The 22,347-nt window shown below is 41.7% G+C and overlaps 1 protein-coding gene and 1 pseudogene across 2 annotated transcripts; both read left to right on the top strand.

Annotated features, from left to right (window-relative positions):
* Positions 1–2,809: 2,809 nt before the first annotated feature.
* LOC144631171 (uncharacterized) lies at positions 2,810–20,827 on the top strand. Of its 2 annotated transcripts, XM_078489576.1 has the most exons (3): positions 16,340–16,448; positions 17,093–17,198; positions 17,906–20,827. In XM_078489576.1, exon 3 carries the CDS (start codon positions 17,919–17,921, stop codon positions 20,085–20,087), a length of 2,169 nt encoding a protein of 722 aa, XP_078345702.1. In that variant the 5' UTR covers positions 16,340–16,448; positions 17,093–17,198; positions 17,906–17,918; the 3' UTR covers positions 20,088–20,827. The 2 variants fall into 2 exon arrangements, with proteins under 2 accessions (XP_078345703.1, XP_078345702.1); XM_078489577.1 differs by lacking the exons at positions 16,340–16,448; positions 17,093–17,198 and adding an exon at positions 2,810–2,840 and having other exon boundaries at positions 17,933–20,827.
* Positions 2,827–6,141, top strand: LOC144631173 (uncharacterized; annotated as a pseudogene).
* Positions 20,828–22,347: the final 1,520 nt, after the last annotated feature.

Genomic DNA, 22,347 nt, shown 5'->3' on the forward strand with positions numbered 1-22,347 from the left:
ACTTCCGGCTATAGAAATTCAGTAAGGTGCCTGAATGCTTTGAGTAAAATTTCAGAAATTGTTCCAAAAATTAGGTTATTTCGCCAATCATTAAAACGCATGTGTAGTTGTCAGAAACAAAGATGACAAAAAAGATGACGATGTAGTTTCCACTCAGGCGGGGGCAAGGAAGGGCGAATAGCGTTTGCGTGAATCGGCCTCCGAAATAAAGGCTTACTTATTATTTCCCCACACGTCACAGGCCTAGCTTACAGCCTGATCACAGTGCCCACGGCAATTTTTCACTTTTGATAACTCGCTGCGTGAGGCCGCCTTTCAGTTTAACCATGAAAATGTTACTTGACGGAACTTTATATTTCACAATCTGAAAGTTCCCTTTGGCAAGGGGCGGATAGCATCAGATCAGATTAAGGTCAGCTGTTGTGTTTATGCACCAGTCAAAGTAAACCCCGACCCCCCCCCCACCCCGGGATATAGGTGGGGATTGGTTCTGAATAGCGTACAAAAAGTGACAAATGCCCCACCATGGAGAAACATTTTGTGGAAAATAGCAGTAAATGCCCCACCCCCTGGGGCAACTAAGATGTTGCTTATATAAATTTTCCTGCAAATTCACAAAGCAGCATATACATACTGTAAATCAATGGATGTATTCATGAATGACAATAGAAAGGATTACATACGTACCACGCAGAGTGCCCGCAGCCACTGGATGCACGCAGTATATACCCAGAGATCTGCAAGAACATGGCCGCCATCTGGATGCCCAGAGATCTGCAGGAAGAAGGCCGCCACGGAACGTGTGCACGATCACGTCCCCTACCAATGCCCCACTCCTGCGGACGGAACCACACGCGCGAATCCCCCACCTCTGGGACCAAAGAGCTGCCATAAGGTATAAATCCCCACCAAAGCCCCACTATCCCGGGGTGGGGGGGGGGGTCGGGGTTTACTTTGACTGGTGCATTAAACATACGCAAGTTATAACTAATCTGAAACAGTATTGCTAATACCGGATACTTTCCCAGGTAACGGGCAAGCAATCAGTCAAGTATCGACAAGCAACATGACTCCGATCGGCGCCGCTAAGTTTTACTCAAGTTAGCTGTGATAGCCAGTAACTGAGTGATTGTAAAGTGTTATCTGCTAATTTGTTCATAATCGATATAACAATTTCGCATGTTTATTCCGTACGTTTCTCAGGCAGAGCAGGAAAGAGGAAAAACTACATATCTATCAAAGTCTATACCGGTAGGTATATCCTAGTCTTTAATCCACTGATAAACTGCTGTGCAAACAGATGTATCCATTTATGTTCGCACGTTCACATATCTAAAGACAGAGAAAGATCTGTTGGACGACAGATTCCACTGTATTTATTGGCTGTGATAATGATTATAAAAGTATCAACTACGAATTTAGTCACAATTTATATTATTTCCCGTGTAGGTTTAACAGGAAGAGCAGTAAAAGCTATCCAAGTCTACAAAACGTGCTGTCAGTGGTCTACACCGGTGGGTATATCTCAGTAAGTAAGTAAAACCTTATGCATCAGCATGATAATGCAAATAACCGAGTAGATACGTGGCTCAATGAATTATCAGTATTAATATAGAGTTGTCGCTTATTCTGGGAATTTAGTGACCCCCACACTAGTGCCCTGCTTCACGCTATTTTAGTCGATTGTTTACGATAGGTCACGCGATTTAAACAAATGTCTCACGCTGGGTCATGCCATTGAGGCAATCTTGCAACTTCTCAGGATCCTGTGAAAGCAGCCGGGTTTTTCTGTTGTTTAGGATAGTCGTATAGGGAAACAAAATGGCAATTAAACACTGATACACTTAATTTGTTTTAGGTTAAAGTTTCCAAAAGATTCATGATCGCTGATGTTTGGAACATTTGATTCCACATTTGGTTGTATTCACTATTTGAAATTTAAAGTTTATAAGGTTGTTTTCAATACCTTAGAAACGATGTTTTTTTTTAAAAAAAAAAAAAATTAAAGTCTGGTTAACAGCAAAAGCAAACATGTACAATGAAAATGAAAAGAACGTTCTGTCTGCCAAGTGCCCGCTCACCTTCATTCATCTTTTCGCACCGATTTTGCAATCTTGATCGATGTTTTTGTTTTCGAATCGGGGGAAATGACGTCACAAGTGGCCAATTTTGGTTTGAAGTTTCTAACTTGTCGCAGTTGCTAAAAAAAGAGATAGTCTCTACAAAGTCCTATTAATTTGAATTCCCGCCATTTTGTTACTAAAAATAGCTCAAAATGGCGGAAACTCAAACTTCAATGCACCATAACTTTGGTTTGGATTGACGTATTCAATTGTTTCTTTAGGATGGACAAGTTCAGCGTCAAATGTTCCCTAAAATTTGGCACGTGCGTCACCCGCCAAAAGCGAAAACAAAAAAATACGATGAGTTTGCAAAATTTCAGGAGGTATCAAAAACGAAAAAGAGAATGAAGGTGAGCGTTTTTGGGTCACTTTGTGCCCACCGTGTAGGTCCATTTTGTCAGCACCTTTTTGCCGTTGATGTATACAACCGTTGTTATAAGGGTTGCTATGTCGTCAGTAGAAAAAATGTCTACCAAAAAGCGTGCAGATTTCATAAATTACTCTGCCACGCGGAAGTAAGCAATATTATTAGTGAGCAATATTATTTTTAAATAAAATATGAGAAATTCAGGCTGAATGCTTAATTGTACCATAAACGCAAAGGTTCTTTCTGTCAACCAGAAGTTGTTTGTCGCTTGCTGTAACCGAGCGGCATCAGTTGTCAAAACCTTTTTTCGTTTTTGTAGGACTGAACTGATCAGACATGGATGAAGAAAAGTATAAATTATTATTAATCGTAAACGAATCAAGCGAGGCTCAAGTCACCCTCTACCTTTATCCAAGATGGAGCCGCCTTTCCTTCAATTCAAAAATTATCAAACCAAACAAGAAGTATCGTCATTGCAGCGAAAAAAGATTCAAGTTTAAGCTCGTCGCGAGATTTGAAGACAACCGACCAAAGAAGACTCTCCTTGGACCTGAAGAGTGGGTCGAAGGCAAATTGCTCAAGATAACCGAGTCACTTGATGTCACTGAGGGAAAGTTGGCAGATTTCCCAGAAGAGAAAACAGTATGTCTTCGAAAATTACGAAGAGACAAAGAACTGAAAGGTACCAACGGACGACGAAACCTGTACGCCATTTTGGGGTTAGACATGGACCAAGTTCGCAAGATGGATGCCAAAGGAAGAGCAAATTAAAGCCATTAAGAATGGGTTCCAAAGAGAAATAAAACGATGGCATCCTGATAAGAATTTTGGCGATGACGAGAATGCGAAGGAGATTAACATGGCACAAGAAATTCTACTAGATGATGAAAAGCGAACGCGTTATCACAACGAGGCTGACTACGACGCTGGCTGGCTGTCACTAAAACGCTACAAGGTGATTTTTAGGCCCGAATTCTTCAATGAAGAGCAAAAAACTGCCTACGAGAAAAGGTTGAAAAGGTTTGCCCTGTCACTGGGAATTACAATAGCAGGCATTGCGAAAACCGTTGGCACAGCAGGTGCAGCAGCACCGGCATTAGTAGGAGGTGGTGCTGTTGCTGCTGCGGTTGCTGCTTCTGCTGCTGCGGAAGCAGCAGCAACAGTAGCCACTGGAGCGATCATTGGATGTGGATTAATCGGAGCTGGATTGCAATCTTTGCAGCACACTGTGAACAGAGAGTCGGTTGTAGACGCGTTTGACGAGAATAAGTGGCTACTGAAGGCAACAATTGGTTTTCTGGGTGGAGCAGCTACTGGAGGAGCAGGTGCAGGCATCACAGCAGCTGTAGCCAGCGTTGGAGGTGCCCCCATGGAGTCTGCTGCCCTCACAGCAGCTCAGTACATACGAATTGGAGCAGGAAGTGGTGCTGTAGGTGGAACGGCATCATCCCTAGCTTCAGATGCTGGCAGGAAGTTTGCCGACGGAGAGGATGTCACATGGAAGCAGGTACTTGGCCACGCAGTATGTGGAGCTGCCATAGGTGCTGCTGCAGGGGCAATTGGTGGTGCTGTTACCAATAAAATGGTCGCCAATCACACGACTGCAGCCTCTGCAAAAGTTGGAGAACAAATGGAACTAGCAGGAGCACGTCGTCTTCGCAACACCCTGGCCCGCAGCGTTCCTCGAGCGTTAACCGAGAAAGAAATGGAATCAGTGATGGGCTCGGTGGTTCAGTTTGCCGAAGAACGCTTGGATGATTCCGTGGAAAATCGAAAACCCGGGGAGCATCTCCTAAACGGAGCCATGAACGCATTTTCTACGGCTCTCAGTGCTTCTATTAAAGAATGCGCCACCGGAGTTGCGTCGCATACATACAACGAAATCGGAAACTTTAGAAAAGTTAAAAAGGCCATCGAAACGAAGGATCCTTTGGTGGATGGTTTAAGAAAAAGAGACGCTCGTGGCAGAATCAGACACAAAAGGTCCATAAAGAAAAACGAGCATCTGATCAATTGGCGAGATAGCAGAGGTTCAGCCACTTACCAACACCTCGATGCCGACGAACCATCAACGGACGAACCCATGACGCTCGACACAGTTTATGAAGAGAGTGATGACGAACCAGATGCACATGAGTCAGAAGATGTAAAGGTCAAATACGTATCCGAAGGGCATTGGATCTCCAAAATGATTGTCAGCTATTTTGTAAATGAAGAAAAAAACACACAAGAAGTGAGTGGGAGTGGGAAGTTTGTTACTGTTCCTTCCACGGCAAGACAAATTGAGGTGAGATTCCAAGTGAGGCGTCCGTTTTGGGGAGATGTCATGAACTACGATCGTTTAAAAAAGCGCTGGTGCCAACCGTCTCAGCCACATGTCTTCAGGTACGACACTCCACAAAATCGTACGTTTACCATCAGTGGAAATCTTTGGTGGGAAGCCGTCACGCATGTGAGCAATGAACATCACGACGAGAAGGAAGACTGAGACATGTAACTGAGTTTCTGAAGAATTAAGGACAGCACACTTTACCTGTATATTTACCACAAGTTTATTGATATAGGATATTAGCATCACCCAGTGGCTAACTGTTGGCAAACTTGCAATCTGATTGGCTAAGTATGCATAACCCTTAGACCGACTATTAGGGAAACTAATAGTCCTTATAGTTCACCACTAAATTATCTCCGATTCTGATTGGTTTAAATTGTTCACGTGACGCGATAGTGTTTATCCGCGGAGGGCACTATTAGACATTTTAGTTCACCACTAAATTTTCTCCGATTCTGATTGGTTTAAATTGATCAAGTGACGCGATAGTGTTCGTCCGCCGGAGGACACTATCAGCCCATAGTGCCCGCCGAAGAAAAATGCCCGGATCGATAGTGCCCGCTCGTGACTTTTTTTTGTAAACAAGCGTGCCTGCAGACAAAAAAACCAACCAAATTCACTGCATTTAGTGGGCTTCTTGTCTGGTTTTTTTTGTTTGTTAAATTTCGGCTTTCAATTGAGTTTTTTATCCTGAAAAGTAAAAATAATTCACGATGCTCTTTTTTGTATGTGCGCGCGGAAGAAAATTAAGTGGTGAACAATAAAGACAATAGAGTGTTTCTGTCTCGGAACTATCGGTCTGATAGTTGCCCCTTGGAAATTTGATGTTCTTAAAACTAGCATATTAGCCCTCGAAGCTTCGCTTCTCGGGCTAATATTTGTTTTAAGAACATCAAATTTCCGCGGGGCAACTATCAGCCGATAGTTCCTCGACAGACACACTCTATTGTTAAAATAGTGCCCGTCCGAGAAAAATGCCCGGATGGATAGTGCCCGCCAGTGAAATTTTTTGTAAACAAGCGTGCCTGCAGACAAAAAAACCCAACCAAATTCACTAAATTTGGGTTTCTTGTCTGGTTTTGTATCGTTTGTTAAATTTCGGCTTTCAATTGAGTTTTTTTATCCTGAAAAGTAAAAAATGATTCACGATGCTCGTTTTTGAATGGGCGCGCGGAAGAAAATTTAGTGGTGAAATAAAAACGATAGAGTGTTTCTGTCTCGGAACTATCGGCCTGATAGTTGCCCCTTGGAAATTTGATGTTCTTAAAACTAGCATATTGGCCCTCGAAGCTTCGCTTCTCGGGCTAATATTTGTTTTAAAAACACTCTATTGTTAAAATAGTACGTACTACTAATATAGTACGACAGTGCGCCCTCCACTTCGCACGTGTACCATCAGTAGTGGAAATCTTTGCTTTGAGGCAGTAATGGGAGCCACTAATGAATACCACGACGAGACGTCGGAGACGACAAGACAGAAGAAATGACTTTCTGATGAAGATCCTCTTCGAGGAATCTTGGACAACAAACTTTACCTGGATATTACATGCCCAGGGTTAGTATCGATATTAGATATTAGATGCTATAATACCGTTATACTTCACAGGCATTACTCTAAAATTGTTATAGATAGTTAACAATTAGAGTAAGATCTCTGCGTCCTATGATTGCCTGACAATTGGAGCCTGCGTTTCCAAACCTCTCTCCTCCGCAGAGGCTCCTTCAGTGAAGGAAGGCGAAAAACATTTTAAATGAAAAATAGGGGGAGCGTGGGGGATGATTTCGATTCTCCCCAGGCTCCGCGCGCTTACTTTTCACCTCTCCCCATTTCCCAGGAGAGAGTTTCCAAACAGATATAGGGAGTTTGCCAGTTAGCTAGTGAATTTGCTAGAATCGATTCACTAGTTTCTCCAGGGCTCCAATTTTAAACGAGATCGTTGGGCAGCTCAGCTTAAAGGACCAGTAAGAAAAGATATTTTTCAGATACAATGACAAATTAAATGTCAATTTAATCATCATCGTCTTTGTACATCTGGGGTAGTGAAGTGGTGTTTAAAAGTGATTCCAAAACAAATGAATGTGTCACGTCAGTTAACATCAAGGACAATTTCTTGCAAGGACTTGTATAATTCGATGGCTGACCCTTTCAGGCCCAAATAAATACTTTAATTTGTCAAATATAATACTTCAACTATTCCAATTTAGCTCTATAAAATAGTAATATAGTAATAGTAGAAAAGGTACTAGTTTATCTTTTCCATCCATTTTTCTATATTATATATTATATATATGTGTGTGTATGCATGTTTGATGCAAATTGTTTCACCTATTAAAGCTTTTAAGAAAAACTATAAAGGTAATATTGGTGTAGATAAATCAAGCATGAATTTCTTAGAAAATAAGCATTAACCTTGGGATTGATCTCGCTGATATTCGTACAAAAACCTTTGTTTTTTTTTTTTCAATTTGTACTGGAAAGACATACTAGTATTACTCCAATATTGATAATATATCATATATGTCAAATATCTCAAGAAAAAATAATAGTCTAAAATTATATATTTTTTATTTAGCTCTGTATAATAAGAATATTTACATGTATTTGGCATTTAATTTCACCATCAATCAAGGTCACTTTGGTGTAGATAAAACAAAAGTGAAGTCTTGGAAAAACCTTTTTAGATACTATTATTGAATGTTGGAGTGGTGAATGGTAAATTCAGGTCTTTGTATTAACTTTTGAATGTTAAAATGCAGTACTGGAGTCTAACTGGCCAGAAAAAATCTCAGAAAATCTGCAGAAACAATAAAGAACTGTGCCCTCCCACCCTTAAAATGACAACAACAAAAAACAAGACATTCAACTGTTTACGCACGTTATAACGAGCCGATGTGCTCCTAAATGTTGTGCAACTAAATAAAATAGTGTATTTGTATTGTATTTTTTGAGACCAGCATTTCCCATTTGCCACCCCCACTAAATTAAAATTGGAATTACAGCTTACCCAAGTACACATCATCAGTACTTATCAAGTCCACAAGTGTAACAATTTTTAGTAAGACACATTCTTTAGTGCATGCAGACAATCCAATCAGAAACTGAGGAAACTGTACATTTGTATCTTTGAGCGGTCATTAATTACTGGGGGGGGGAGGCAAATTTGAAGGGAGGGCTAAGATTTTTTGGGCTCCCATTTGAGGAGGGCCAAATGTTTTTGGACCCACGATAAGGGGAGGGTCACAAAATTTTGGGCACCTGTTTTAATAACAATAAACTTTTTAAATAATTTGGGCTACTTCAATCCACCAACCATCTCCTCCTTGGTAATGTCCCTTAACCAGCAAACAGCGTGTGTGTTTATCAAGCTGAATCTTTTATATCTTGAACGTGACTCATTGTGGAGATTTCTGGAGTGAGCCACAAGCTTCAAAATATGACTAGAATGGTTCACTTTCAACGCACAGTTTCTGTAATGAGACTCCACTCATGCGGCAAGTTCCCTGCGAGGAACATTTCTTTACCTATTTTACTAGCAAGGTTGCCTTAGGCGTACGGGCACCTTCGGTCCTGGGAGGGCGGAGACCTTTTTGCCAATTGGCATGGGTTGAAGCCGAAAAAAGAGGCTTTTTAAATAGAAAATAAAACGTGCATTGAAGTAGTTGTGTACAAACTTCGCCTGCTTGCTTTAAGTTCTTTAATTAATTTCGTGGCGTCGTCCGAAGGTGTCAATACACTGAATCCTTTTTCGGAAATATTTTATTTATTCATTTTAGTTCGGCAAAAATTAAATTAATTTTGGGGAGCCAATTTACATTGTTTTACCCCCATTTGAAAGTAATAGAAAAGTGTGTAAAACATTCAGGGATGAATGGGTTTTAAAACATTTCGTTGAAAGTTTTAAGCTAGCCCTGAGAACTAAACATCTGAGTCGAAAGTTTAAGCTTCATTACAGTTAAAACAGCTTTGTTTCAAGGTCTTGCACTAAATCCACCGTGCGCAAACGCTCAAGCTATGGAAAAGCTGATTGCAACTGAATCAAACTGAGGGGTCACGCAGAATTTGCAAGAAAAAACGAACATGATTATAGCAATTTGCGAGAAGAAACGAAAGCAGGTGAATGAGAAATTTGTACTTTTGAACCCCAAAGTTGGGTATATTTCCAGTACTTTTCCTGTTGATGCAATTCGTTTTGAACATAATGTTGACTAAACTTTTCGGCTTATTTTCTATTTTTTCTCTAGGCTTATTGCCCGAATTCCAAGCATTTTGCCCGAAAAAGTTTGGCACTGGGGGGCTGCAGCCCCCCTCGCCCCCCGCCTCGTACGCCTATGAAGCTAGCTACTTTGACTATTTTACTAGCAAGCTAGCAATAGGTAATAAAAGCTTAATAATTTCTGGTCTATCCGTTGGCGCTCAATTGGCTTATAGAGTAGTGACTTGTTAAATGGTCAAAGGCTTTACACGTTTGATCACGGCTCTTTTTTATTGGTATAGATTGATTACTTTTTAGAATGTTTGACATTCGTAGATGCATTTCTACAGGGACCGCGGAGCATGTTGAAAAGTGTGGGGGGGGGGGGGGGGCTGACAATTGAAAATAATTTTAACATATTGAAAAACTTGTTTCAAGTCTTTGTTTTTATTTTAATTTTTAATTATTTTTCTTTTTAGCGCAAAAAGTGGTGGGGCCGCGGCCCTACCAGCCCCTCCCCCTCCGCGGTGCCTGTTCTAATCATTTCAGAAGACCTAGACCTCTGATGATGACTTCCCCCGAAGTCATTATCAGAGTCAAGTGAAAAGATTTGGATTTGTGAATAAACTGAAGTCTCTAAGGTACTAACAGTTGATGGCATTGGTCGAGTGGTGTTACTGCTAAAAATATAAACTGACCAATCACTGTTTTGAAACAAGCTTTACACGTCTTTCAGACAATTACGTCATGGTGGATAATTTTTTTCAAGGACTGGAGTCTCGACACTGCACTTAATTCTTTGAACGAGGCAAATTCGCTTGGTTGCGAGGTGACCGGATAGCGAACTTAAACCTGTATTATACTTATTGATTTAGGGCCAGCTGGTAAAAAGGTCAATAAAAACATTTCTTTGCGTTTGTTTGTTAACTTAAGTTTTATTTGGTCACATTCAACCATAGTTAATAGAGGGTCTTAATGGGAGTACCGTATTTTCTCGATTAAACGCCGGAGCCCGATTAAACGCCGGCCTCGTATAAACGCCGGGTCAAAACTGCTAGTTTTTGAATAAACGCCGGGGGCGTTTGTTCGAGGTCCCGGCGTTTATTTGAGGTCAAGCTAACAAGTAAATATATTCTGTTTGTCACAAATCTTGATTGCAACATAAACTATTCAATCCGTAATTATGTACCTTTGGGTAAATAATCACCTTAGGAACAGATTTTCGAGGCAGAACGAAGACAAAACTCGTCCCGCCTTGACAAACTGCACCTTGGTCTCAAAGATCTGTAACAATAAATCAATCTGAAAAATTGGCAGAAAATTGCAGTCATTTAATAAACGCCGGGCCCCGATTAAACGCCGGCTTCAAATAAACGCCGGGTTCACCAAGGCAAGTTTGAAATAAACGCCGGGGGCGTTTAATTGAGAAAATACGGTACCTCGATAATACTGAACACTTAAGGAGGCTCGATGTAGTATTTTTAGCCGAAGGGTAGATGTTTTGAAAATTAAAGTTATCTAGGAAAACAATGTTCGATTTTTGCCAAAATACAGCATAATGATCAAAAATGACCAAATTTTAATTTTTTACCTGTCACTGTGTCACCAAGGTTACCATAGCAACCATTGACGTTTTCTTTTGTTCTCAAACAAGCTTGATTTTCTCTAAATCTAGATTGACTCTTGGTATTCAGTTTTTGATATGTTCAAGTATAGTAGATTGAATACCTGTACACGAAATTTTACGAAAATCTGTAAGAGCGTTTTAGAGTAAATCAAGAATGAAGTTTTTGGTATTTTCTTATAATTTCCTACAATCGGCAGTCGATATATTTTAACAAATTAAAGCAAAAAGTCTTTCGCTTTTAGTTAATGGTCTTTGATGGTGTAAGTATTTATATTTCAGTGAGAGTAACTGTGCTCACATAATACGAAACAATTTTAAAGCGCCTATTTTATATTAAAACGGTGTTTTTCTGAAAATTTCATTCTTGATTTACTTGAAAACGCTCTTACAGATTTTTCTAAAATTTCGTCAGCAGTTAGTCATTCTACTAAACTTTAACATATCAAAAAATAAACACCAAGTGTCAATCTAGATTTCGAGAAAATCAAGCTTGTTTGAGAACAAAAGAAAACGTCAATCGTTGCTATGGTAACCTTTGTGACTAAGTGACGGGTAAAAAATTAAAATTTGGTCATATTTGATCATTATGCTGTATTTTGGAAAAAATCAAACATTGGCTTCCTAAATAATTTTAATTTTCAAACAACCACCCTTCGGCTAAAAATACTACATCGAGCCTCCTTAATTGTTTGGCTCTGTAACATGAAACAGTAAAATGTTAGGCATTTTAACACTAACCGTAAAAAATTCTCTGTAACAGTAAATTTTATCCAGAAAGAAACAAAAACGGTTCGAAAAAGGACAGTATTAATTTGTTTATTATTTGAAGAAGTTTTCGGCCATTTTCCGACGTTTAACGATCAGTTCGGAAGATTCCAAAAACTACCGAATATTCCCGAAGATATCCGAAGACTACCGAAGATTTCTGGGCAGAAATCCGAAAATTTTCTTTCAGTTCATGAGTGATTTTATCCGATTTTTGAAGAGCAGATAAGAATTTACAATGCTAAAATTTTCTTTAAAAACCCTCCAAACACTTAACACTATTTTCTCCAGAAACAGTAAACATTAAAAAATTGGCCAATGTAGCAGCCAACACTAAAAATTATGGGCAAATAACACTAAACACTAAACCCCATTCAGACCCTCTTAATAGAGGGAAATGGTTAGGATCGAGTTAGGAAGCCCGGCAAACATCAAAGGAGCAAACAAAGAGGCCAAGATTTAGGTTGGAAGGTGCACGACCCTGCACATCTTTTGTTTTGCTCTCATACACTATGCATGAGTTACGTAATCCAAATGTTTTTATTGGTTAGTTGCATGGATACACATAACCACCTATTGTATTTTGTCAGGTTTTGTGCACGGTCAACCCCCAAAATAGCGAACAAAAACCTATAACAAACAAACTTTGCCGGGCTTCAACACCATTTCCCTCTATTGACTATGATTCAACCAAAGAACCGGGACCCTTCCCGGTGTATCGACCCCACGCTGTATCGACCCCACTTGGGCATAGCTTATACATTAGACTTAGAACAGAGAACTTTAAAAGAAACCGCCATCTAAGCATACCCTGACTTAAGTTTCGCCCCTGCAAAATGTTCTCCTTGACTTCAAATATACATAATTTTCAGCCAATCAGAGCATACCCACAACTAGAATATGATGGAAATTACACATTATGGAAATTAAAACTATTTGTTTAAAATGGGTCAAAGGCAGAGTTCTAATTAATAGTTTACTGAAAACTGTTTGTGTGAAGAAAATGTAAGTGTAAATATTTGAGGCAAAAATAAACTGCAGTATCATTACTGTAGTATCAGAGGTTACTTTATTAGAACAAAGGAAAAACGATTTCATTTGAGGCAAGATTTCTTACCATTTTATAAATAAATGTCACTCATTAAACAAAATAGTACAGTACACAGCTTAAAAGTTCAAGCAATGAGTGCAAAAATTAAGCACCAAAAATCTATTCACAGCACGGCAACATTTTGCATACTATTTAAAAGATCTTATTGAAATTCATTTGTCTTAGTGACCCAGCAATAAAATTCTTAATTAAGCATTCTCGAGAAAATTAAAGTCAAACCTCGTAAAAATGTTTAAAACTGAACGCGCGCCATTTTGTTTTGAACTGGCGTGAAACGTCCATTTTAACTGAAATGTAGATAATTTCAAATCCATTTTTCTCTCGCGGGGTCAGCTTGAGTGCTTAAATTATGGCAGGTTTTTGTTAGCTGTACTTCATCTCTTTGGTAACTTTATTTTTGCCTGTATTGCTCGAATGTTGGGCGGAAACCATCTTAACCAAATGGACTCCGGGAATAGGCAAAAACTATAAATGTTTTCAACGTCATCATTAGGGAATTGTTTTCTGTGCATCCTCGTTGTATCTCAGAATTTTAAAATTCAGCCCATCAAAAAGATGACGGTGCTAACTTGAACCCAGTCAAGGCTGGGAAGGGGAGAATGAATAGTGAGAGCATTAGCTAATTAAACAGGAGTTCTGAATCAGGCCTGATTCACATAATTTTGAGTAAATTTTTCGCCAATTAAGTATTTGCCTTGAGTAAACTGTACAGTTCGCTCCCGCGTGACTGAATCAGCGTCAAACAAGCGAGAATAGCGAAGCGCGCGAGTAACGTTATGACTCAGACAAACAGACCGAAATGGCGAACGGTTTTCCTTAAACACTTTCTCAAACAGCCAGTGTTCCTTCAACACTTTCATACAAAACTAAAACTTTGCCTAGATTCCCTCTTTTTCTCTCAGCCGAGAACATGCTGATGTTTTCTGAGCCTCGTGGGGGTTATATTCATTTGCAATCTATTTTTAGACCTCGCGGGCTTTGCTATTGTTCAAGTACCTTAACTTCAAGTCATCTTGATTTTTAGTGTAGTGTTTGTACACTACACTTATGAAGTTAGTTTAGTGGCGTAGCGTTCCGCTACGCCAGATGTAAAATATTGCGCAGTCAAGTGGAACAAGCACGTGGACATGCATATGCAAATTAGACGGGAACAGGACTGTCCACGAATGTTAAAGCAATGGGTTAAAAAATTCGCGACAAGGCTCGAACGCACTCAGGGCAATTAATTGAGGGAAAAAAGGTACTCGCAACATGAGATAAATGTTCCGCACCATAATAAACTGATAAAAAAATTACAGCCAGTGTACAACTCCGTGAGATGGTAACAGATTCACGCGAGTAATAACGCAAACAAAATACTTGATGTAAGACTTCTAAGTGGATTCCGAAGATACCGGCAGTAAAATGAAAGGACATTTAAAACTTATAAAGGATACACGTCACGCAAGCTAGCAGTAAGAGATTAAAATTTGAGCTCAGGGCAGTTAATTGAGGGGGAAAAGGTCATCGCAACATAAGATAAATGTACTGCACCAAAATAAACTGATAAAAAACTTGTAGCCAGTGTACAACTCCGTGAGATGGCAACAGATTCACGCGAGTAATCGCGCAAACAGAATGGATTCCGGAGATACCGGAAGTAAAATGAGAGGACATTAAAACTTATAAAGGATAAACGTCACGCTAGCTAAAAGTAAGTGATTAAAATTTGAGCTTGCTGTGACGTCAAGAATGTCACAAGGCTGACTCGAATTATTTTCTGTAAAAAAAACTACCTTCTTTAGTCACTGAGGTGATGTGCTTAAGTTTTTTTTAACAAAATTTATAGTTTGCTTAGTGATGCCATTAAACTACCTCCCTTAGTCACTGCAAGATCTGAAAAACCGTATAGTCAATGTGTTGGGGGAACTTCTTTAGACAGATCAAGTTATCAAAGAACGCGGCAGGGATGACTCGAATTATTTTCAGTAATAAGAAAGCTGCCTTCTTTAGTCACTGAGGTGATGTGGTTAAGTTTTTTTTTTTAACAAAATCAATAGTTTGCTATAAAGTGATGCCATTAACTACCTCCCTTAGTTACTGCAAGATATGAAAACCGCTGTCAACGTGTTGAGTGAAATTCTTCTTTAAACAGATCACGTTCTCAAAGAACGTGACAGACGTGTCTCGCTTAACAATTGCCAGACCTACAAGCTCGACTGGTGACGAGTCACGTGACAACTCTCTCAAACACTACACTGTCCGTACGGACCGCTCGTTATTTTCGCCGCTTGCTCTGCGTTGCATATCGGAGGGTCACGGGTTATCGCCTATTATTTGGCTTGGAGCTTGCATTATTGGCCTGAGAAAAATTAGTCAATTCTTATTTTCCTGTAGACTGATAACTTAGTCGTCGTGCCTTGAAAAGTTGTAACTTAATACACTTTTTTGTATTCACTCAAAACGTACTAGCAAGTAAAATTAAACCAGGTTAATTCAAGAAATCAGAGATGTTTATAAACAGACGCGGGGGTGCCAAAATTCTTTTAATATGACGAATCATTGAGAAATTGCATGTAATAGGGGAAATTTAGCCTGCAGAACAGGCGGATTATTTTTCGGGGGGATTTTTTGCAAGTCGCGCGAAGCGCGAGGGAAAAAAAATCCGCCTGTAGACAGACCATTGTTTATGCTCTACCGCCCACTTTTTTGATTGACATGAAAGAGTGAGAAAAGACCAATCACAGAACACTAAAAATTTATTGGCGCGAAAAGAAAATGGTCTCAAGTGAAAATTCCGCGAAAACAGTCGGTCGCCTCTGTTTAGTCTCTGTTTGTCTGTTTTCGAGGCGTGCGAAATGAAGAAGTGCGGCTATGTCGTCGCAAACTCCAACAAAAGTTTACAAAAGGGGATCGAATCCTGCCAATTCCGTTTGTAGATTTTGCAGTGCTTACCTGGGACCAAAGACAACTTCGATTCCCGTTTTCTCTGTTACACAACGGCAGGAATATAAAGGCGTGCAACTTTCTGTATTACTCGCCGAATTTGGTATTATCTTGGAGGACAACTCAAAGTCGAAGCGTTCTTGTCAGAAATGTGCTAGATATATTTTCAGCTCTTGTAGTTTTCTGTCCAGTTTGAAACTGAAACAGAACGATAGCTCAACTGGGAGTTTAACCGTGAAAAGACTCGCTAAAAGTTCACCAAGCGCCACGCTGGAAATAGCCAGCGCTCGAGGTACAAGTGGCGAAAGCAAGACATCTCGCGCACGAAAGACAAGGAAAACATGGCTCCGAGAAATCCCCAAGCCATTTTGGAGGAGGAGATGAAACGATTGATGAACATTGAGCCTGGAGGTCAAGCAATTACAAAAGTAAGTTGTTTAATTGAGGTTTTGTTTGTTTTCATTCAGCAAAGTCTAATTGTCGTTGTTGGTTAAAGTGCTTATTTGTTCTTGTCTATTGTTATTTTATTTAGGTGTTTGTGGCCTATCCAAACACAATGAAATGCATGGAAACAGCGTGCGAAAGTCTTCAAGCTACGTTAGCTCGACGAGTTAGCAAAGAAAATTACAAGAGTATTCTTTTCGCTCTTGTCAACTCGCCGGAAACCGAAGCGATCGCTCGTGAAGTGTTTGAGACTAAAATTTCTTCAGAGTGCGGGAAATTCGCCAAGACCAAGAGCTCCATAAATACATGCTTCGCGCTCGTGGCGTCGCGCTTCGCGCGACTCGCAAAAAATCCCCCCGAAAAATAATCCGCCTGTTCTGCAGGCTAGGGGAAATTTCCCTATCCAAATGAAAGGCTTATTATAATTCCACACAAAATATTACTCTTAAAATCCTGGTGCGGTGCTGCAGCCATTAAACGTTACTTATCTTATTGGAACTCATTTCAGAAAGCTGAAGTTTCCTTTGGCAGACTGAAAAAAAGTCCGCAGATCAGTTTGAGGTAGGCTGTTGTGTTTAAAATTTTTTTAATCAGATTTTAACTTCTGAGCATGAGTCGGAAGCAGACGTTTCTTGTATCGATCGCACGCTCATAGCACTCCCCAAGGAAGACATGTCTCTCTTGCGGGAGATGGTTCTAACACCTTTTCAATTGTAACTATGTAACTAAATCTGAACCTAAAAACTGTCGCCAGCTAGTGTTGGGGAACTTTCGCCGGAAGCTGGCATTTATACTCGTCTATGTTGCTGAATAACATGCGCGTAACCGTGACATAGCAGACAGCCCAGATGAACTCGTTTGGGCATAAAAAAATAAAATTTGTCACTCTTCGCTATTTTTGGACGAGAGAATCAAAATTTATCGAGTCATCGTGAAATTAAGAATCAGTAACACTAGTTCTGGGAATCTAAAAATACGTCAACTGCCTTTTAGCTCAAACATTGCGCCCGCTCGTGCAACCATAATAAACTATGGTGCAACTTCCTGTGTAATGTATTTAAAAAACACTTTCACTTTCAAATAGACAGCAGTCGAGGCAGCCTTCTATGCCTTCTTGCAACTTAGCCGAGCTAATTTTTGAGTACGTAGCAAGATATATCGTTTACCTAATCAAACATTTTGTCGATTTTTGTAATTCTTATTAGTTTCCTCAGCTGGCAACAGAACAGACAGAAGAACGATAACAGCGCGTTTAACTGGCTTTCCGTTTCTTGTCGAGCTACCTCCTTCCGGCTTTTCACTCAAATACAGGTATGTCTGCTTCTGGTAAAGTCCTTAGCTTTAGTTCCACATTCCATACAGAGTCAACTGAAGAAATCCTTTTAACTGAACCAAGTAAATCTGTTGCTATGTGTCATTGTTGGTAACCAAACAACTTCATCACGCTAACTTTTATACTCAGATCACACTAACTTAACTCAGATCGGTGTTATATCGCGTTGTCAGTTTCTCTCATAGGTTAAACACCAAGATGGGTAAAAAAATAGCTTCAAACTGCGTAACGAGCCAAAACAAGAGAATACCAAAAGAACTTTTACGTAGGAAGCTACGTTTCCTCTCGCTCGCTCGCGCCTAGATTTCGTACCGGTGGGACAAACTTTCTGTTTTGAAAACTATTTTTCGCTTTTTATATAAAGTAGGTAAAGAAAAAGGGAAATAAATGATCCAAAAATGTGAAAGATGGCAGGTTTTTAAGGAAAAATGGTGAAAAAGGGTGAACGATTATTTTTTAAGGAGACTGATCCTGGAGTACCATCTTGTTTTTCGTAGAAAATTTATCTCAGTCTTTTTACTGGGAACCTTGAGCACCCCGCGAGCCCGCTCCCTCTCCCCCCGGGTTGCTCACAGTAATTTCATGAACTATATGGAAGAAATTTCGGTTGTTTCACCGTTATCCATTAATTTTCTCAGAAATGTTAAAAAAGAAAGTATAACTATTTTTGTTTTTTCTTTTGCAGGAACTGACCAGATATGGACCAAGAAAGGTATAAATCATTGTTAATCGTAAACGAATCAAGCGATGCTCAAGTCACCCTTTACCTTTATCGAAGATGGGATTTTCTTTGTTGGCTTTCCCTCGAGTCAAAAATAATCAAACCACACAAGAAGTATCTTCATCGCAGCGATAAGCGATTCAAGTACGAGGTCGTCGCTAGATTTGAAGACAACCGACCAAAAAAGACTCTCCTTGGACCTGAAGAGTGGGATGAAGACAAATTGCTCAAGATAACCGAGTCACTTGATGTCACTGAGGGAAAGCTGGAAGATTTCCCAGAAGAGAAAACAGTATGTCTTCGAAAATTACAAAGAGACAAGGAACTGAAAGGTACCAACGGAAGACGAAACCTGTACAACATTTTGGGGTTAGATATGGACCAAGTTCGCAACATGCCAAAGGAAGAGCAAATTAAAGCAATTAAGAAAGGGTTCCGAAGAGAAATACAGCGATGGCATCCTGATAAAAATTTTGGCGATGACGAGAATGCGAAAGAGATTATCATGGCACATGAAATTTTACTAGATGATGAAATGCGAGCACGTTACCACAACGAGGCTGACTTCGACAAAGGCTGGCTGTCAGTAAAACATTACAAAGCGATTTTCAAGCCCGAATGTTTTACTGATGAGCAAAAAAAGGCGTACAGGGATAGGATGATCATGCTTGCTTTGTCTCTGGGAATTGCAATCGGAGGTTGTGCCTTAACTGCTTGCACAGCTGGTGCAGCGGCACCAGTAGCAGTAGCCCTTGGAGCGGTGTTTGGAGGTGGATTGACTGGAGCTGGATTTCAATCTGCATTGCACACTATGAACAGAGAGTCGGTTGTAGATGGGTGTGACAAGAAGAAGTGGCTGTTAAAGGCGGGGATTGGTTTTTTGGGTGGAGCAGCTACTGGGGGTGCAGCTGCAGGCATTACAGCAGGTGTAGCCGGCCCTGGAAGTGCCGCAGTGGAGTCTGCTGCCATCTCAGCAGGCCAGTACATAGTAATTAGAGCAGGAAGTGGTGCTGTGGGTGGAGGTGCATCCTCCCTCGCCATAGATGCTAACAGGAAGTTTGCCGACGGAGAGGATGTCACATGGAAGCAGGTACTTGGTCACGCAGTATGTGCGGCTGCCATAGGTGCTGCTGCAGGTATCGCTGGAGGTGCTGTTACTAAGTCCATTGTCGCCACCCAAACGTCTGCAGCTGCGGCAAATATTGAGGGAGAAATTGAGGGAAATATTGAGGAAGAAATAGTTATTCTGACTGGGGCAAGACGTCTTGGCAACGTTCTTGCCCGGAAAGTTTCTCGCGCGTTAACCGAGGGCGGAACGGAAGCGGTAATGGGATCGGTGGCCCAGTTTGCTGAGGAACGCCTTGACGATTCTGTGGAAAATCGAAACCCTGGCGAGCACTTTACGAGTGGAGTCCAAAACTTGGCTGCATCTGCTGCTAAGGGACTTACAGTTGAAACCGGTGGTGCACTTGCATCGCATGCATGGAACGAAATCAAAGTCGGAAAAAGGGTAAACAAGGAGCTCAGGACTCCTTTGGTCGACAATGATGAAACGAGCGTGGTCAGTGAAAACAAACATATTACTCGTGCAAGAGTCAGAGGTGATCTGTCTAAAGAAAACAACGAACACCTAGTCAACTGGCAAGGTGACAGCAAATACTCATTTCGCTACCAGCCACTTGACACCGAGGAACCGTCGTCGGCTGAATCATCATCTTCTGAATCTGAGACATTTAGCAAAAACTTTGAAGAAGATGCCAACCGGGACAAATCAGATGCCCGTGATGTACCGGAAGATTGCAAATTCAAATATATATCTGAAGGTGCTTGGATCTCCAAAATGGTTGTCAGCTACTTTCTGAGAGGCAAAAAAGACATACAAGAAGTGAGTGGAAGTGGAAAGTGCGTCACTGTTCCTTCCACGGCAAGACGAGTTGAGGTGAAATTCCAAGTGAGGCGTCCGTTTTGGGGAGACATCATGAAGTACGATCGTTTTAAAAGGCGTTGGTGTCAACCGTCTGAGCCGCATGTCTTCACGTACGACACTCCACCTTCAGTTCGCACGTTTACCATCAGTGGAGGTCTTTGGTACGAAGCCGTCATGGAAGTCACTAATGAATACCACGACGAGATAAATGAAATGTGACTTTCTGAAGATCCTATTCGAGGAGTCAAGGACAACAAACTTTACCTGGATATGTCATGTCCAGGTTCAGAACATATTAGATATAAGATGCTATAATACTATTATACTTTACAGGCATTACTGTTATAATTGTTATAGAAAAGTTAACAATAAGAGTGCGATCTCCGGGTCCTATCGGCTGATAATTGGCTTCCAAACAGTAAAGCCAGTTTGTCATTTAGCTAGTGAATTTGCTATTAAAACGAATTGAACTTTTACCGCTCCTGATATCGATAGATAGCGAGAGACTTTAAATAGTTACAAAACAGCAATTCAGTAGTTTTTTAGAAGTTTTTCATGGACTCCAATCTAAACGAAATCATTGGGCTCTTCAGCTCAGGCAAGGGCTTCATCAATGTCAATTGATGTCCAGTGCTTTGAGGCTGTTTGAACTAAGGGTTAGGGCGCCTGAATCTAGATTCACAAAGCTTAGTTCTCGTTACTCGTGGCGTGTCTCTTTGTCGACCAAGGTTTTTTTCATTCACTTGTCGGTCCCTTTCACCACCCAAAACCGTACAAAATTTAGGTATTCCGTCTAGGTCGAGATCAGCCCGAGTTCACTATAAATGACACTGTCCCGGGGGAATAATTGTTAACTAAATAAAAGCTTTTGTGAAACGCCAGTCTTAATTACGTGTATAAGAATCGTGATGTGATCAGTTGATGTATGTTTTTTTTTTTAAATTTAAGTACTAAGCAACCAACCAAACAAGCATCGTTGGTAAGGTGGTTGGCTGGATGGCTGGCTGGCTGGCTGGCTGGTGGGTTGGTTGGTTGGCTGGCTGGCTGGCTGGCAAGTGGGTTGGTTGGTTGGCTGGCTTGTGGGTTGGTTGGTTGGTTGGTTGGCTGGCTGGCTGGTTGGTTGCCTGGTTGGTTGGTTGGCTGGCTGGCTGGCTGGCTGGCTGGTTGGCTGGCTGGCTGGCTGGCTGGCTGGCTGGCTGGCTGGATGGATGGCTGGCTGGCTGGATGGCTGGTTGGTCGGTTGGTTGGTTGACAGGCTGGTTGGTTGGTCGATTGGTTACTTGGATGGTTGGTTGGTTGGCTGGCTGGCTGGTTGGCCGGTTGGTTAGTGGGTTAGTTAGTTAGTTAGTTAGTTAGTTAGTTAGTTAGTTAGTTAGTTAGTTAGTTAGTTAGTTAGTTAGTTGGCTGGCTGGCTGGCTGGCTGGTTGGTTGGTTGCCTGGCTGGCTGGCTGACTTGTTGGCTGGTTGGTTGCCTGGCTGGCTGGCTGACTTGTTGGCTGGTTGGTTGCCTGGTTGGCTGGCTGGCTGGCTGGCTGGCTGGCTGGCTGGCTGGCTGGCTGGTTGGTTGGTTGCCTGGCTGGCTGGCTTGTTGGCTGGTTGGTTGGTTGGTTGGTTACCTGGCTGGCTGGCTTGTTGGCTGGTTGGTTGCGTTGTTGGTTGGTTAGTTGGCTGGCTGGTTGGCTGGTTGATTGGTTGCCTGGCTGGCTGGTTGGTTGGTTGGTTGGCTGGTTGGCCGTTTGGTTAGCTGTCTGGTTGTTTGGTTGGTTAGTTGGCTGGCTGGTTGGTTGATTGGCTGCAGGTTGATTGGTTGCCTGGTTGATTGGTTGCCTGGCTGGCTGGTTGGTTGGTCGGTTGGTTGGCTGGTAGTTGGTTGGTTGGTTGGCTGGCTGGCTGGCTGGCTGGCTGGCTGGTTGCCTGGTTAGTTAGTTGGCTGGTTTTACTGGTTGGTCGGCTGGTTGGTTGGCTGGCTGGTTAGTTGGTTGGGTGGTTGGTTGGCTGGTTGGTTGGTTGGCTGGTTGGTTGGTTGGCTGGTTGGCATGCTGGTTGGCTGGCTGGTTGGTTGGTTGCCTGGCTGGCTGGCTGGCTGACTTGTTGGCTGGTTGGTTGCCTTGTTGGTTGGTTAGTTGGCTGGCTGGTTGGCTGGTTGATTGGTTGCCTGGCTGGCTGGTTGGTCGGTTGGTTGGTTGGTTGGCTGGTTGGCCGTTTGGTTAGTTGTCTGGTTGGTTGGTTGTTTGGTTGGCTAGTTGGCTGGCTGGCTGGCTGGCTGGCTGGCTGGCTGGCTGGCTGGCTGGCTGGCTGGCTGGCTGGCTGGCTGGCTGGCTGGCTGGCTGGCTTGTTGGTTGATTGGCTGCAGGTTGATTGGTTGCCTGGCTGGCTGGTTGGTCGGTTGGTTGGCTGGCTGGCTGGCTGGCTGGTTGCCTGGTTAGTTAGTTGGCTGGTTTTACTGGTTGGTTGGTTGGCTGGTTGGTTGGGTGGTTGG

This window comes from Oculina patagonica, chromosome 11, assembly GCF_052425735.1.
Source record: "Oculina patagonica isolate OP01 chromosome 11, crgOcupat, whole genome shotgun sequence".
In the NCBI taxonomy this organism is placed as follows: domain Eukaryota; kingdom Metazoa; phylum Cnidaria; class Anthozoa; order Scleractinia; family Oculinidae; genus Oculina; species Oculina patagonica.